This window comes from Schistosoma haematobium, chromosome 5, assembly GCF_000699445.3.
Source record: "Schistosoma haematobium chromosome 5, whole genome shotgun sequence".
Classification (NCBI taxonomy): Eukaryota; Metazoa; Platyhelminthes; class Trematoda; order Strigeidida; family Schistosomatidae; genus Schistosoma; species Schistosoma haematobium.
This window is the reverse complement of record NC_067200.1, coordinates 11,350,509-11,370,333: the sequence shown is the minus strand read 5'-3', so window position 1 is coordinate 11,370,333 and position 19,825 is coordinate 11,350,509. Positions and strand designations below refer to the sequence as shown.

General features: G+C 34.2%; 1 protein-coding gene across 2 annotated transcripts in view; it reads right to left on the bottom strand.

Moving 5' to 3' along the window:
* The window catches only part of POLE3_3 (DNA polymerase epsilon subunit 3), a gene marked incomplete at its 5' end in the record, with an annotated part of 40,995 nt that overhangs the window by 8,730 nt on the left and 12,440 nt on the right, over positions 1-19,825 (bottom strand). Inside the window, 5 exons of one of the 2 annotated variants that reach the window (XM_051217479.1) lie at positions 2,120-2,191; positions 3,795-3,878; positions 4,984-5,079; positions 8,563-8,925; positions 11,588-12,883. In XM_051217479.1, the coding sequence (XP_051064891.1) occupies positions 2,120-2,191; positions 3,795-3,878; positions 4,984-5,079; positions 8,563-8,922 (612 nt within the window). Of the gene's footprint in view, positions 1-2,119; positions 2,192-3,794; positions 3,879-4,983; positions 5,080-8,562; positions 8,926-11,587; positions 12,884-19,825 lie in introns of those variants that run through there. The other variant, XM_035730150.2, reaches the window with a different exon arrangement.

Genomic DNA, 19,825 nt, shown 5'->3' with positions numbered 1-19,825 from the left:
GTGAGTATCCAAGACCTTAAGGTCTCTTTCGAGAACATTTACATAAGAGTAGTACACCACGAAATCATGATTCGATGATTAGGTTTTTACACTTGATAATGAAGATGTTGAGTTCAATCCTAAGTGACGGAATAGTGAGCTTATACTGTTAAGAAGTCCTATATTACGACGAAACGACCATCCAGTGCTTACAGGTTATCGATAGTTATCTAGCTTTAAACGAATAGGTTAAATTTTTGATTATTGGTATGAATGTAATATGAAATTTTTACAAGGCATATAAATTATTTGATGTATTCTGTGATAGGGAATAGAATCCTCTGCCGATATGTATCAAAATATAGGACAAAACAATTACAAAATGCTTTTTATAGTCAATATAAATGTATTAGAAACTATCTCGCACATACATCAACATACCAAAGTACAATCTTTCAATAAATGGCATCATGCACACTGGTTATGGACTTTTATCTGCATGTAGATCTTGTGATAATGGTACTACTCTCCAACATCATTTTTTTTATTATAATAACTATAAATCAGTTTATTATTGAGGCTTCTGTTATAGCTTGTGGCCTTGTGTCCTATGAATATATAAACGACCGAACCAGAGACGCGTAAAACCGTACGAACAATCTAGAGTCCATATCGGTCCTTCTTCCTGCATAGCCCTGCCTATTGAGTTCAGAACACCAATCTCAGCCTCTGCGATATGAATAATATATTCCGAACATACTGGGTTTATATAAAAACCAAACAGACCAAATCACACCATAAAATAGAAAATAAAATTTGTACAAAATCAAGCCAAATGTGGCTGTGATTGTGAGAGACTGTAATTAATAAACCGGGCATAACTTAAGAACAGTAAGTCGTATTATAATAGTCTATAAGTCAAAATAAAGCTTACAATAAGAGGAATATGAATATGTTAGTTAAGCTACTTGATAATTATACAACAAAATTATATGTATAGCATTAGATCATTAGTAGATCCCAACAGTTCATTATTCTCGTCGAAATGCATCAGTTTCAAACTGCCTATAGTTTTCCACGTAACAGGTTTTATTCAATATTTACATTGAAATTAACAATATATGACTTCTTATGCAATACTAAGTATTAAATCTTTCCGAAAAGTATTGTTAGTCAACTAATCTGAATCAATAATTGTACAAATGAACGCACTGTTCTACTATCACTATCTGGAGAACAAGAACTCAGGTGGAGACAGTCAATCGATTGCTTAATTGCTTAGTTGTTTGATAAACTGTGGAAACCATACATTGAATACTTCATTTGCAAATCCTCCATCAATTGTTTCAAACTTGGTTGATCTTTTATCGATATTACAATTACTCAATGTTCATATTTCCGTTCTCTTTAATTTGATCTTCTCAACCAGGCATTCCACTTTTGATCATGTCTACCGACATGAGTAACACACCACAACTACATACTTATACATATGAAAGAAAGTGAACAGCTCAGCTTTCATAAAAGAAATGTTAGTTTAATTATTTTAAATATAATTTCATATGTAGCGATCCATGATGTCTGGTACTATGAACGCTTACGACATCAACTTCCTGCTAACTAAAAAAAATAAACCATTACTAATATACAAATCGTGAACGTGAAACATGCTGAGAAATAGGAATCAGATCAAAGCTCTGATTTTTAGTTACTTTCCGTCTAAGTACTCATATTTTATATTCTATAGTTGACTAGAGTCAATTTCAATGATGATGAGTCGCTTTATCACAAGGTGATATTCAATACAAGTAGATAATAGATAAACAATCACTGGAAAGTATTTTATACTAATTAGTTATCCATGTTTATTTGATGGTATCACAGTTGGTTAAGTGGACACATTATATATTTACGAATCTCTCGGTGAATAAGATTAATTCCTGTATTATGTGGAACAATTCAAATTCACTACACCATATTGTGCTTAAGAAGACATAACTATTTATTATAGGGTTAATAAATGAATACTTATTCCCATTTACGATAAATTTAACGTAAAGAAATATATATAGATGCATCTATATATTCACTTTATAATCGAACCTACAAACAGTGATCCAATCAAAAAATCTAGACTTACCAATGCTGGCCAAAACCTTTTTCCCATATTGCTGTAGAAAGTTGGATTCTGTTCCGCGGCAATACCGATACACTATGAAAGTATTTAAAAAAAGGCGATTTTCAAATTGTCTTGTATACACAAGAACGAGGAGAGGAAACAAACGTCAATAAAAATAATATTCAACATTCTGATTTTCAGTAATGATTAGTCCAAGTCAATAATCTTTTAACGATAAGTAAGTCCTAAAAAAATACATAGTTCAGTAGATGTTCAAAGTATGGTTCCAGTTTTGTCAATTTTATTGAACTAAAATAATTGGAAATAGATTAACAAACTATATAGTGAGCTTTGGCATCTTGTCATCCTCCTCGTGTTGATGTGATCAGTTCTTCAGCTGGTCTACTGAAACATCTCTCTCTCTTTGCTTAAATAAACCTAAAGCTGTCTTGCTTTCTTTGTTGGCTAAGCTTGATTAAGTGATCATGAAGTGTTGAGATCAGATATATTGGAACTTTGTTATTAGCATTATCGACATTTTCTAACATCCAACTTTTGAGGCTATAATGATTCCATGAAGTGTAATTAATATTATGTAACATATCCTAAGGTTTTTTCACAATAAACATTTTATGATTCATCATTCGCAATTAAATTTGTTTGTTAACAAACTTAGTTCTTAACATTTTTTCAAAGTGAATTTTACATAACGTTTTGACATTCTTGTGATATGTGGTAGTGACAGTAAAATGTGATCGGTCATTGGAGATGGATAAACATGCACTTATTCTATCGAGTGTTACCTTGTGATTTCCCTTTTCTTCCAAACCCACTGAAAGTGATAGCTTGGAATTGTGTGGAATAAAGTATTATCTACATTGACTATAGTTCTCTATTCTTAGTTATGAATCGTTTATCTGATATAACATGAACTAATCTCTGTATTGTGTACCGTTCAAGTATCCAACCTTGCGTAGCGTAGTATACAGTAGAAAGAAAGAGAGAAGAATATTTCAAACCATCCGTTATATCATCTTGGCAACATTTGGTAAATGAAATCAACATGGAATATGCATACAGCGCAATTAAACTGTTGATTTCCATTAACTTCTTTATAAGGTAGAAAATGATTACTATGTATGATTTTTTTTATTTTTTTCATTTTAATTTGACATGATCCGTACAGAATAGAAGTTGATGAATAGGTATGAATAGTCGTTGAAATGATCTCCATTTAACAATTGTCTATAACTGCATATTGTTAAGTGTCTTCGTTCAAATATTATTAAAATTTAACAAACAGATAAAACAATTAATTGTATAAAATTTACTGTTACAAAAAACTATTATGACCAATGGAGTCCAATCCGTGTCGGATAGAGACAAGTATCTACCATAGACAATGGATGAATGGTTGCGCAGCCATCCATGGATCGATAGAAGTTAGACACTAACACCATCGGATGCCAGCTCAATGGCCTATAGGTTAAGTGTTCTCGTATGAGACCGAAGGTCCTGGGTTCAAATCTCAAGTGAGGGATCATGAATGCGCACTGCTTAGGAGTCTCATACTTGGACGAAACGATCGCCCAGTGCTTCCAGATTTTCCACGGTGTTCTAACTTACATCAACTTATGAATTCAACTATTAAAATAACCATACGAAAAAATTACTCTAATGATTAAGTTATTCTTACTTGATCCTTGCTGAACTCATCAAATATGCTCCATAGATTTGATATATCATCATTCAATAATATATCTGCATCCAGTACAATAACCTAATTTTTTTAACAATAATATACGAAATAAAATGATTTTGGTTAATATTCAGTATTGAAATAAAGAATTAGCTTGCTATAATGAACAGTCAAAAACCAAATTGAGATCAAAATATGAGCATTCACGTCTTGAGGATAGAATGATGAGTGAGTTCAATATCATCAGTGGGTAGCTGTTTGACCAAGTACATAGCCATTTTGTTATTCATTACATTATAAATTGTTGTTGTATTTGTATAGTGATTAGTTATGTAGAAAAATAAACATGGTGACTATAGTTACATCAACTAAGAAATGAACGTATTCCACCTAGAGGATTCTTTATCGGCATACAAGTGGAACTGAAAGGAACAAGTTTAAATCTGGTAAATCATCGAATTGGCGTCCTTAAACAAAAGATTGTTGTGTTATATTGGCTTCTGTTCATGATTAAACATTATGAGTTTTAAAACATAAAGTATTTATTTTCCATTTGTATAATGGTCGAGTCGATTCGATACTGTTATATACAAAGAAGAGTAAAGGAATGGTGACTTCCAGGACTAATTTATGGACTATTGTCATACATATGTTCTCATTTTATAATTACAGAGCAACTAGATTATCATATGTATTTATGCTTTTTATCATGAGCTTTCGTTTGACTCATTAACTACTGTTAAATGATATATTGTTCCTCATTTGCTTCCAGTCTATTACTCACATCTTCCTTTATTCACAGCCATTTTCTAGCTTGATCATGTACAATTGTTATGGTATGTTTTTATATAAACTACACACCTTTGAAATATAATATTCGTGTAGTGGAAGCTGAAAACTGTTATTCTGGTCTCGACGGGTAGGGCAAAGAAAAAAGCTAGAAAATCCTAAAACAATTAGATCTCAACCTGCGATCCAAGGTCATTGGTGCTGAACGGATTCCGGTTGGTGTTTTTGTCACGTTATATTGGTCAGCGGCTATAAATCATAACGGCCACAACAATAAAATGACTGAAACGACAGAGAGGACTGTCACATATCTCTAAAATCCTGAATACTAAAACATTTTTTGTATCTTTCTAAAATAATGTGCTTAAACCACTAACAAACAACAGTTATTGCTTACTTTCTTGATTTCAGTAGGTAAAATTTGTGTAATTAATAATTTGAGATAACTTTTATGTCCAGCGTGATGTCCAGATTTAAATGATCTGACCCGTGCCTGATAAAAAAAGAATAGTAAAAATAGTGATAATCCATGTGTAGTCTGAAATAACAATCGCCAAAATAAGCACCCTAAATCAGCTCGATTAATGCACATATAACAATAAAGCACCGTGAATTCACTATTTGCTTGCCTTTTCGTACACCATCTTTCCTACTAATTAATGTTCAATAGACAAAGGTATCAGTGCCAAGGATGGACCTGATAGTTTCAAATAAATTGAGTATCAGATATAAGGTTAATAATAAATATATTTTTTGTTGTATCCCAGTGGGGAGGAAAAAATTGTATTTCTGGGGCTTCGTAACTTGATGTAAGCCACTTTTTCAGAGAATAAATAATCATATATATATATATATATATATATATATATATATATATATATATATATATATATATATATATATATATATATATATATATATATATAGTTTTATTTATAACAATCTACCCCAGTGCTTTGGTATTGATACCTACTAACTTCATAAATGTTCCTACATAACCTTCATGTTGTTTGTAAATCTACGCGTTGGAAACTAAGTGATATACCATTATAGTGTATCCACCGAGCTGACATTTTTTATTATACTCCGAAATTTATCAATGATGAAATCACCTTTTTACTCAATTCAACTCCAGTAACATGGTCTGTGTTAGATAAAACTAAACAAACGAAAAAACTAATCCTTAATACGTTAGATTACCAGTGAGTATCGTGTGTGTGTGTCTTAGACGCTTTCCTCATTACTACATAATGACATTATAAGCTCTTTCATATTAGCTGAAAGCGTCTTAAACTTTCTGTGAGGAAATTTGCTTCGAAGTTATTTCTTAATAAGTTTCTGTTATGACTTTAAGTTGAGTCGATTTTAACCCAGTGCTAATTGTTGTGTCCTTGACTGGAAAATTAGAGAGCAGCCTACTTATCGATCGATTACAGTGACACGTAAACACGTACGGACGGCCTAGAGTCTCGATTGGTCTCACTTCCCTGTCTAGCCAAGTCAGTTGAGTCCAGAACACAAGTCACAACCTCTGAGATATGAATCACTATATTCCAAACATACTTTGTTTATATACCAATCATGCATACCACATCGTACCATAAAATAGAAAACAACATTTTGTACAATATTCAACAAGTGAACAGATATCGACCAATAGGAAATGTCCATTTAAAGTCCAAGGACACCATTGGACTTAACATGATAATTATTGGTCTATTCCTCCGCATCCACAACAGTTTCATTAAATGACTTTTTAAACACCAGACAATTATGTAAGTAAAAACACTGAAAAGTACTTTCATTAACTTACTGAAACTTATATAGAATACCTGACTCATCTACTCTGAAATAAGGTTATTTTCTGTTTAATTTTCTACATTCTGCTGACTGGTACACGCAGGTGGTTAATATTTAGCTTAATTATCCGAGGGAAACTGACATACGCTACTGGTTGAAAAGTTGCCTTGATTTCCTGATGGAAATTTGTCTATATTAAGAAATGAGTTTGTGTATATTTCTTGATTGACGTTTGCTAATTAAAGCTTTCCACTCACTCTTAGTTTCCCTATCCAAGTACCAGGATGGACTGGTGTATAGGAAGTGTGTATATTAGTATCAAACTCGGACTACCATCTCAAAATACACTCCAACAAGTTCTCGTATGAGAAAATACTAGAACATATGGATGGGATAAGAAGTAACAAACAAAATAACTGTCTTTCATAAATATTTTATGATTGCCTAATTTCGGTATAAATAGCTCACGGACTCTAATTAGCATAAAAAGTGCTGCTGAGAGATCGATTAGACTTTCAACAGTCATTCAGATAACAAATTTGAACTGTAGATAACAACAGCCAACAACACGGTTTTTAGGTACCGTTGTAGTGAACAAAGACTTCAGGTAGGGAAAGTCATTTTATTGATTGACGCGAAATTACTGAGTACTTTCGGAAAATATGGAAATCATTTATGAAATATATTATTTGCATGTCTTCTTTGTGTCGTCCTTGACATACTTCATGATTCTTTCAATTCTGTTAATATTACATTTGCTCTTTGTTTACAGTTCTGTTTTCTTCAGTTTAATCGTCTGCTGCCAGTCATTCCACTTCTGATTGGCGTTACATACTACTTGTTTGTTAACATAAGTAGCAGATTCCACACTGTTTCTCGGGCTTTAAATAGCCATAAATTGCCTATAAATCTCATTAGCTGATTTGATAATGTTCTAAACAAATCCAACATTTAGTACACCTAGTCAATTCTAAAGTAATTAATTATGTCAACTAAAAAACAACAACTTTTAATGACAGGTTTTGTGATGTTTGGGCGAGAATGACAATGATTGGTTGTCTGTTTAGTCGACATGTAGATAGTCTGACAGGTGTCAGATGAGTTAGATATATTCCCTTATCCTTATTATTATAATTACTCATATATTATTGATTGTTCACTGTTGTTGGATTGTGTCGGGTTTTGGTGTGAAAATATATTTACGTTGTGATCAGGCTAATCACATGTTCTTGATCTGAGTTGTGGTGAAGTCCTATACAATAAACAATGGTAGGGAATCTAGTGTAGATATTCGTCGGCGAGACTCTAATTTATGGACGAGCCAATCAGAAGCATTTGGGATATCTCAAGGTCACGGCGCCAACTTCAGTGCTTAATGCTAACGTACGATCGGTTCACAAGGAATTTTGTACAAAACGTGATAATAGAGCGGCTATAACAAATAAAACGGCGAGACTTTAATTTGAGGAGGAATCAATCAGGTATAAGATAACAGATCTCAGATTTTAACGCGAAAGCCTTCCATCTACTTGGCTTAATAAATTTCTGGCATTATAGCTGATGTCAGTTCCTAAGGCAAATTACGACAATTATCGCGAACTGGATAATAAAAGCACCATTAACACTGGTTGCAGCCAGGTACTACAATATGTACGGATGTTTGGAGAGCGTACAGACTCCTGCATAGGCTTGGTTATATGCATCGTGTCGTTATCCACAAGTAGCATTTTGTGTACTCAACAAGTGGAGTGCGCATAAACAATATTGAAACTATGTGGTCGAGGCTGAAACGGTTTTTGAGATTTTATCATGGCTCCATAGGCCGACTATTCTGTAGCCGTATGGATGATTTCCTCTACTGCATGGATTACGACTTTAGAATCTCTGAAACTCTTTCTAACTTTGACAAATTTTTGAAGCACTTACAAGAAGTGTATCTACTTTATTCCCTTGCTTTTGTATAATATATTTTTACTCCATACTGACTGTTTGTTGATTGGCTAATCTTTCTCAGGGTCACTTAAGTTTCGTTCAAAGGTCATCCATAAATTAGAGTCTCGCCGAAGAAATTCACTGGAAATAATTATGACTGGTAATTTGTGAACTTATGCACTGATCTTACCATTTAAAATCTTATCAACATAATTCATTCATGTGTAAACTACAATCAACTTACTTCATAGTTTTTAATCGGATAAAATTGTACACTGATCCCATCTAATCCCCAATCAGACATTAATCTATTCATAAATTCATATGGTAATTGATCAACAATAAAATGAAATACAATCGGAAATCGTTCACGTTTAGCTTCATTAAATGATTGAACACGATCATTTGCTGTTAACCAATTTGAATTAATATGTGTGAAATGTTTAAAATGGCAACAATCATCTTTAGATGGATACCATCTTTTTTGATGGAATAAAATTGATTTAATTTGTGTTTCAGCTTGATAACAATTGTCAATACCATCAGCTAATAGCATAGCAATATGTATAGTATCATTATGAAAATCATAATAAGGTTGATACATTGGCTAAATTAAACAATAAATATAGGTGATTAGAGTAAAGAATATATATTGCATAGTTTATATTACAAAATAACTATAACTAGGTAAGGAGTAAAAAAAAATTAGGAAGCACCGGACAGTTGAATAGAATTGAAGGTTTCCAGTTCGATTCCTTGATTGGATCGTACGTAGATGAATACAAGTGAATAGTTTCATGGGATGAAACAGTTATCCAATACTTCCTGGTTTTCAATAGTTGTCTAATTAAGGTCAGTTCTTAATGTAAATTATAAAAGAAAAATACATTTTAGGTAACCAGTCAATGTTTGATGTGCTTTCTCACTAATATCTGTAAATTCATAAATGATTCAGAAGTTTTAATGATAATTCACTACAGATGGAATCGACCAAGTTAGTCATGAAGCAGTAAGTCAACAGTAATATATAGTTAGAGTCAACTCAACGGTAGATATTGATTAAAATTGACGATCTGAAACATTGTGCTCTGACTTGATAGTCTAAAGTAACAGTATCCGATAAGAGATCTACATATTCCAGATTCTAACCTAGATGAATAATCAGTAATATTTTAGTGAGCAGCATTGCAACTGGGTTATGCTCAGTGGTCTCATACTTTTATATTTTGGCTCAGTTCTTCTCATTTAAAGCGATCGTTTTTTCTATTCCAGTACCTTAACTTCTACGTACAAGCGTTTTGCAGAAACTTTCTATTTTGGGCTCAAGATTATGGATCGATTGAAGTTAGATGTTAACTGTTATGTCTCGATAAGCATAATGAATGGTAACTTTTGGAATCCATTTATGAACCAATACTATGCGCATAATTTTATCGTATAATTGTTAAATAACTAAACTATACAGATTCATGTCCCTCTTATTATGAGCTTTATTTTGACCTATGAACTATTATTATTATACGATTTACCATTCTTAAATTATGCACTGTGTATTAATCATTACCTCTCACACTCACAGCCACATTTGGCCAAATCTTGTACAAATGTTGTTTCCTATTTTATGGTGTGATGTGGTCCGTTTGATTTTTATATAAACCCAGTATGTTCGAAATATATTATTCATATCGCGGAGGCTGAGATTGGTGTTCTGAACTCAATAGGCAGGGCTATGCAGGAAGAAGGACCGATATGGACTCTAGACTGTTCGTACGGGTTTTAGGCGTTATTGGTCCGATCGGTAATTCACTGCTCTCTAATTGACAGTATCGTTACCCTATACATTAACAGAGCACACAGGCCACAAGTTGTAACATCAACATCGTCGGATGCCAGCTCAGTGGTCTAGAGGCTAAACGTTCGCGCGTGAGTTACTGGGTCCGCGTCCCACGTAAGAGATCGTGGATACTCACTGCTGGGGAGTACCACACTAAAACGAATGGCTTTTCAAAATAGATAATGAAGAGATTGGCAAGACGGTAGAACAAAAACATATTCTGTCTGTCATGTTATACTAATGTTATACAATAATAAGACTGATGACCGAGATGTTTGTTATTGTTAGGCTGGATACTCGATCGATAAGCTGAACACTGGTGGGATCACATTACATCAGACACGTGGCTCGCAACCGATTACACAGAATCAGAGCATAAACAAAACAATACTTTATCCAACACAATTACAAGCAATCTACACTTATAGACTTAAAAGTATAAATCACTACCGGTAAGGAAATAGCAAAGTAAATAGTAACTTAATTGTTCGTCTGTCCTTACTTAGTGGCCTATCATATCTTACTTCACTAGGCACATATCAAGATATGAACTTTTCCTATTATTATCACAAATTATCTTGGGTTATCTCGTGAAAGAAGCTATATAACATTCAGAAAATCAATATTATTGTCTTTTTCAATCTAGTGCATACTTATCGACTTGTTCCATTTAGTTTAATTTTCAGCGAAAACAAGGATGACTAGTGAAAGTGGAAATTAGGTAGTTGTTTTATCATCATTTTTAACCAAGATGAATTATTTCTTATCCTAAAACACACACCATCTTTGTGGAAACTATAAGATATACGTGGAGTGGAAGTCTTTGGTAATAAGTACTTTCGAAACATTACTTGCGTATCGTGAAATAACGGAGTTAGCAGTGTTAACACTAAGTACAGGAAACTAGGAAAATGTGGCAAGTTGCTTGATAAGATCGTAATTCGTAGTCGATTGAAGTGCTTAGGACCAGTAATAAGTATGTCTAACCACTGCCTCACCCAACATGCAAAGTTAGATGGAATTGGAGTAGGTTTGAAGAAAGCTAGGAGGGACTCAGTTAACTTGACTGTTGATCTGAACCACGTTGGTAGTTACAGTCTAGCTAGTTAGGGTCTTCTTAATAACCGTGATCAATGGTCGGATTTTTTGAATGGCATGGATCACAACCAGTCACAATGGACCCGATTCATTCACTCAATAACTTACTCTAGATCTTGAGTTTCAGAATTCTTTCTTACATACCTTTTATTTCTGTCTTCACGAACGACACCGTCAATGTTTAGTCTTTTGCGCTGTCGTTATTATTACTTTATTTCGACCTATTGATAATACATCTTATTAATTTCATCTCGCGATCAAAATGCATCATAAACAGAACTTGAAATGAGTTTCCCTAATGTCAGTAGAGGATAAAAAAGCAGAAACACATTTTTACCCAGCATCATCCGTATTCAATAATGCTTCCATTTGTAATTCAGTGTGAAAATTGTTCCGTATAATATTCATTATATTTTAGTGTGACATTTATTTAGAATGATACTCTTTGTATTAACTTAATGTGAACTTCGTTCAGTATAATACATATACTTCTTGGTAATTCTGTGTAGTAGTGATTTTCTGTGTTTCTTCTGTCAGTAATACTTTAACTGTTAAAGTTGCGAACCGATTTTAACTAAATCTCAATTGAAAACCCGGAAGCATTGGACGGCTGTTTTTGACTTCCTAGTATTGCCCATCCATAACCACGTATTCAGGATTCAAACCCAGGACCATGAGTTCAGTGGTAGTCGTAATATTACTAACTAAACATCCAATACAAGTCAAGTCACTATATAATTGAGTGTATTTGAAAAAAGTATTTGTTATCATGTTTATGGAGTGTGGATAAAATCTTAATCTGTTCTCTTCTTTTCACTGAGCGAATCTCAGTGTTTTTCCATTCAAGTACCAGTTTCTGCAGTTGTAATATCTCTTTCAAGAATGATGTCTGTTGAAAACCCACAGTTCCCAATATACACTGTCGTAGTGTACAGTGTTGGGCTTTGATACTGATACAAGAGCTTTCTTTTCACGAGCCTAACCAGCTACTTGACTGGGAAGACTGTAAGTGTGAAGGAAGCTGTCTATCGATCAACTAAATCGAAGGATAATTGAACACTCATTCATATACATGTATATTTGTCTCAATGAAATTAAAGCCACATTTTTACACCAATGGCGTGTACCTCATTCCCTGGAAAGAAAATCCATATTTTAGCAAAACGATTGCAGCTATCACTTGTCTGGAATTTGATAGCCCCACTATATCATGCACGTATCGTCATGTGAAAATCGATAGGTCCAAATTACTCCTTCTTGTTCATCGATAAAGATACTGCTTTTCATTATCTTACCATCGAATATATTTTAAAAAATGCAATTAAACACTGATTCAGTTATTCATCGTTTAACAGATGTTCAAATTATTAATTTAGTGATTTGCTTTAGTACAACGAATGTAATTAGTCCCTTTTACAAATCTGGATAGTGTAATATGAAGGCGAAAGTAATAAGAACTAAGTGATATTTTAGCGTAACACATTTCGAACCATCTGATCACTCATATACTTGTCAAGAACATTTATATATTAAAATAAAAGGTCAACTAGACTAGAGGGGGTAAGAGGAGACAAAAATAATGAAGAAAATAATATGATTAATATTTTAGATTGAGATCATGAACCGATTGATGTTAGACGACCATTGAAAACCTGTAAGCACAGGACGGCCGGTTCGTTCTATTGAGGGACTCCTGAGCAGTGCTCATCCACAATCCCGCTCACGGGATTCGAACCCAGGGCCTTCATTCTCGCGCGCGAACGCTTAACCTACTGGACCACTGAGCCGGCATCCAATGGTGTTAATGTCTAACCTCAACCAATCCACGGAGTTCTGATGAGAAGCCGTGACCAGTGGAGCTAATCCGTGTCGATTAGAGACAGATATCTACCCCAGTACAATGGAAGATGGTCGCGCGATTTCGTGGATTGGTTGAGGTTAGACATTAGCACCACTGGATGCCGGCTCAGTGGTCCAGTAGGTTAAGCGTTCGCGCTCGAGACTGAAGGACTTGGGTTCGAATCCCGCGAGCGGGATCGTGGATGCCAACTGTTGAGTAGTCCCAAAGTAAGACGATATGGCCGTCCAGTGCTTCCAGGTTTTCAATGGTGGTCTAACATCAATCGGTTCATGATCTCAATCAAAAACTTAACAATTTCCACAACCCCCAAACTGATAATATGAATAATAGTTGGAAACCTCATCACTCTGGATAATAAGCTAATATTACCAGGGTAGGTCTGAGGTGAGAACAAACTGTTTCTGAATACAAAAAGGGGGTTTGAATCTTGTTATGGCTGGGACTTCAATAAACCTTAGTATACTATTTTACACTTTTGTACAACACCACAGAAGTTCTGTTAGGATCAATCTTATGAAATGTTTCAACTATGTGCTTAGCGGCAGAGGATATTGGATATTTATCATCTACTCTTATTGGGTCGTTTGGTTTTATTTGTTTTTGCAACCATTTAGGTACATGTTCAGACACCCAACGAATGTAATTAGTTTCGAAAATTGGACAGTTAAACAAACACAAAGTTATATTTTAGTTCAATAGACAATCTGCTTTGTTATTACAAGTAACTATGGTAACCCTAGGAACGTTGTGATATGATTACAAATATAATCGTCTTAATAAAAATTTCTTTTGTGGATCAATATTGTTGAGGCGTGTACTACTCATTCACGTGCATACAATGTAAATCATTTGGATATTGAAAGCGATTTAGTAAAAGGGGTCAGTTGAAATCATTTAAATGCATGAATAATTAATCAGCTATTTAAAAACAAGTAAAGTATGAATTGTGAAAAGATGATTCATAATCTAATAAACATTCAAAGGTATCAGTTATTGTCCAAAATTTACAGTTGATTGGTCACTAATTAGTTGACTAGTGACCATCTAACATCTCAACACATTGCTACGTGATCGATAGCATTCGATCTGTACCGAGAAGGACTTGACGGAGATGATATTGGTCACTATTCACAAGAGATTATTCATACACGTCCCAGACTGTGAAGCTGGATGCGATGTAGTACAAATCAGGCAGGGATTATCAATTATCTCAACATTCCAAGTAGATCTTAATGACAAGCGCCAACCAGCATGAAATCTAGGTCAGGCAATGTTTCGTGTCGATGGCATCTACCCAACCTACATTATTCAAAATCTCAAAGCTCAATTTAAACAAAATTTGTGTGTAGAATATGCTAATTAAGATGTAATTAAAAAGATCAGGTGTCTGTTAACTGTCTAGTAATTATTAGTAAAGGAATTTGTGAAGATTGCAGTATTTTTAACAGACAACCATTGAAAAGGTGGAAGCACTGGATGACCGTTTCGTCCTACCATGAGACTGTTATCCACCTCAGAAGATGGAAGAAAGGCTGCGCAAGATCATGGGCGGATTGAATTTAGACACCGACGGATGCCAATTCAGTGGTCTGGAGGTTAGACGTCCTCACGCGAAACTCAAAGTCCTGGGTCAGAGTCCCGTGTGCTGGGTTGTGGATGTGCACTGCTGAGGACTCTCACACTATGATGAAATGGCCGTCCAGTGCTTCCCAGTTTCCAATGTTAGTTCATTTAGATCGACTCGAGAATTAAACTGTTTAGTAATTTCCAGTTTTCAATAATTGATCATTTATTACCTTTTTGTTCTGAACTTTAAATTAAAACTCGGTTTAAATACCCTACGAATTCATTCAAGAGATAACAGAATAAATATTTAAATATTAAATGTCAGTCGGTCGTAAGTAACATAGAACACAGATTATATATGTTCATAAGTCCAAGTTGCCATGACATATCTTTACGGAGAGATATAAACATCAAATCAAAACCCATAGTAGTGGAAGTCGTAAAAGTATATGTAGTAGTGGAAAATAGAAACATAGACAATATGATTCGAGAATAAAGGGTGGATTAGTGAAATAAAAACTATAAGTATTTTGGTGTAAAGATGAAATGTGTCTACTCCAGTGTGATCGATTCTGTGTGGTATCAAATAGCACCTATCATTGTTTATTATAATTGTGTAGACACCAAACAAGTAGTCCACATCTATATACGCTACACAGTCCAATAGTCATGGATTTCATAAACTAGTACTACATCTTGGTTTGACCACTCCTGAATTCCTTCCAATAAACTTTTACAACAGCAAACACCAAGTTAAATGGTCAAGTTTGTAGAATATGTAAAAATATGAATTGAGATTAACTCTATTGGAACTCAAAGGTGATAATGAAGAATCAGTAAAAATAGCACATTGAAGCACTGGTACACCTACACTTGTATACAAAGAAATAAGAAGTAAAGGGATAAATTCTAATTTTACTAATGTTAGAAAATAAGTGACATCTTCAATCCTATTTATAGGATCCTTAGTAATCTTCCGTAATCAACTCCATAGAAATGATTCAACCCATTCTTCTATTATAATATCGGTGAAATTTTAAAATTCAAAGCTGTAAGTGGGTGGAAGTCTAAAATAATATTGATAAGACTCGGTATTTCAGCTAGCAAAACTCTCAGAAAATTTATTAGTCATCGAATATTATTCGTAGTAAATTTATCAAGAATCATTTAATTTGTTTTATCTACCATCCAGTCCAATTTAGTTGAACCAAAGTATGATTAATCAGTGTTTTTTGCCGCCCAATCTATCAATATTCGAATCTATATGTTATAACTTGTGAACATGTGTGCCCTGTTCATTGTATAAAGCAACGATACCGCCAATCAGAGAGCAGTGAATTATCGATCGAACCAGTGACGTATAAAACACGTGAGAGCAACCTAGAGTCCTGATTGGTCCTGCTTTCCGCTTAGCCCAGCCAGTTAAGTCCAGAACACTAATCTCAGCCCCTGCAATATGAATCATTTATTTCAAACATACGGGGTTTATATACCAATCAAACAGACAACGTAGTACCATAAAATAGGAAACAACATTTGCGCAATATCAGACGGGTTTTGTGGATATTATAGTAATTTCAATGGTTATGATCATGAGTCAGTTGAAGCTAGACGACCATGGAAAATCTGGAAGCACTGGATGGCCGTTCCGTCCTATTGTGGGACTCATCAGCAATGCGCATCCACGACCTCGCCCTCTGCAAGATTCGAACCCAGGATCTACTGGTTTCGCGCGCGAGCACTTAACCACCAGACCAGTGAACTGGCATCCAACGGTTTTAATGTCTAACTTCAACTAATCCACGAAATTGAGTAAGGTTGTGGATGCGCACTGCTGAAGAGTCCCACAATAGGACGGAATGGCCATCCAGTTCTTCCAGGTTTTCCATGTCGGTCTAGCTTTAACTGACACATGATCTTAACCATTGAAATTTGTACAATATTTGACCAAAAGTGGCTGTAAATGAGGGATTTAGTGATTAACAGACAGAGAATAATTCAAGAATGGTAAATCGTATAATAATAGTTCATAGGTCAAAATAAAACTCATAATAACAGGGACATGAATAATGAACACTTTAGTTACATAACAATTACACGATAAAAATATGCTCATAGTATTGGTCCATAAATGGATCTCAAAAGTTACCATTCTTTATTTTTATCGGTATATAACAGTATAAGGTAATTTGAAACCAAAGTCATAAACTTTAGGTTTCAAACATTGTTATTCTGAAATAAAATGTATTCGTAATTTATATTCGTTATCTTGTCGCTTCCGCCTACAAGAAGTTTGGAATATTAAGGGTTAAGTTGTAGTTTAAAGTATTTGAATCTTTTAGTGTCTGTTTGAATACAATTCTCTGAGTTCTATCGATCCAAATAGACAATAATGTTTACTTTTTTGCGAAAATTAAACGTAGGTCCCAATAAAAAATACACCTTTATATAATTACTAATCTAAACTTATAGTTTTACAACTCATATTAACTATTATAGGATGTGGTCAAGATTACCAAGTCCAGAGTTCCACACCAAAGAGTGGATATTGTTTAGACACTCGTCAAGAACAAGGAGGGATTGGGACTTTTAATCACTGGGCATCCACGACCGTATAAGGGATCAAACCCAGGACCTTAAGGCCCCTCTAAAGGCGTAAGACAAATATTATCAGTGAGATTGGAAGATAGTTGTACAGTATCACGAATTGAAAAAAATCCTAGATCGTAAACAATTGGGCTTCATTTTGATGATCTAAAGGTTAGGCGCTCTCTTCAAAGCCTGAGTGTCATCAGTCTAATTCCTAGTACGCTTATGGATGAACTTTGCTGAAACGTTCCATACTACGTTACTACAGTTGTTCGGAGCTTCGAGGTTTTCAGTAGATCTGTAATCAAACTTTGTGATTCATATAACCAACAATCTAAATTTTAAAATTGTGATACCAAATTTTCAGTCGTTTATATAGGGTCCTATAGAATAAGTTGAGAATGTAGTTAAATAAATATATTAGGATAAGAATAATTTTCTGATTCCCTTTCCTATAAAAATGTGGATGTTTAGTATTATCGTGTGGAAATTTCTTAATCTGATTGTATGTTTAGACTATGAGTATCAGTGAGACCTGGGACACTTGTTTTACACTATTTACGGCTATTCAGTCATATATACGTGCATCTCAGTGTAGATATTTATACTCGAACCTGAACCCAGTACCTTTAGCCCTGAACAATGAGACGCTTTTCAATAAGTTACTGAATTCAATGGATATGAGGTTACTGTTTATTTTTCATAGTTATGTTTTGAACAGAGTTATAGACTCCCAATATAATAGGAACATTGAATCTTGAATAAATCGAAACACCATATTATGACTTGACATTTGCTTCCATATTAGGCTCTGATATATTAATTAAAACGTGTCATATCTATCACTGTTAATTGTGGAATCTAACGAAAGAACATTTGAACATCCCCCTAAGTTTACTTTGTTTAGAACTTTATTGACATCTGCTTCAGTCTTAAAATTATTCTTTCCGTCAACAGATGTATTAATTGAATCACAAAACATACTTATTTCACAGTGACGGTTCAATTCGAGTTGAGCAAGCTACTTTCAAAATTTTGTGTTCAATTCACAAATTAATGACTGTCAAACCAATTTAAAGCCTTAAGGGTGAGCTAATCAGAATATAAAAAACAACTTTTATATCATCAATACAGGGTTGTGGAGATTATTAAGTGTTTGATTGAGATCATGAACCGATTGATGTTAGACCACCATTAAAAACCTGGAAGTACTAAACGGCCGTTTCGTTCTACTGTGGGACTCCTCGGTTCATGACAATCAACAATAGAAATACATCTGCATAGTGCTTAGAACATTTACAATTATTAGACAATATTCTTTTTTCATCACATATTATAAATGTCTATGTTGAACGTATCAATGACCAAAGTAGTTCATAGAATAGTAATAATAGGTGAACTGATGAAGTAGGAATTTTGAAATAAGTCAAAAAATTTTTGGATGAATTCTTCAGTATCAATAAGGCGACAACGATTATCCTCTCGCAAGTTCATCTCAGTCAATCTCAAACGAATTTAACCATAAGGACTTTATAAGTAATCATTATCTTTCTACCGAGTCATTTATGGTTTTGAGATAGATTTAAGTAAGAAACTATTAATATGAATAGATTGACATTTAGATTTGTGATGTTATACAGTGATATTTCAGTAATATTAACATCGAAAAACCGATAATAAGCGTTGGAATACCAGTAGACTTCTAAAAGTCATCAAATTCTAACAGGTTTCATCATTCCTGTTGAGAAATACTTTTGATTTAAACTGTCTTTCTGTTGATTGACTGAATAGTGGCCTCAAGGTCATGTGTTTATTTTAAATGTTGTTCAGGACTTCAATGTTGTACAAGACTATTGTCGATAAGTTATTTTATGTATTTAGACTATAAAAATGATAATTTAAATTCCTTGACATTTGGTTAGTGGCTATGTTTTATGAAACCGATTTGGTTGAAGACTCATTATAGTTTGCATGAATAAGTTAATACCTTCATTTTGATTGATAAAAAAACAACTTGATGGTACTGGACATCAACTACTTTAAATCTAAGTACCTTGATTCATATCCGGAATGATCGCTCTGTTTACCTGTTTTTGAATTCCCGATTTATATTTATTAACGTGGTTTTATCTCGATCCCTACAGCAGGATCTATTTTCTCGCACAAATGAAAAAATGATAGAGTGGACCAGTAAGAAATCCAACAAATGGCAGGCTTAAGCTATTGGATGAAATATGGCTTCCATATCTAGGAAACAAGACAAGCCCATGGCTAAAAATGTGGCTCAAATTTCCAGGGCACATCAACACCGTTGAGTATCGACTCGGTAGTCTAGGGGTTGGGTTCTCTCGTGCGAGACCGAAGGTCCTGGGTTCAAGCTCCGTTTACAGGATCGTGGGTGTGCATTACCGAGTCCCATACTAGCACGAGCCGGCCGTCCGGTGCTCCTAGATCTTCATTTTTGGTAAACGTATATAGGTAAACAGGTTTGGTTTAAGTTGGCCCAAAGTATATGTTAATTATCGATGCACTAAACGCAGCGTTTCATCGATATATGAG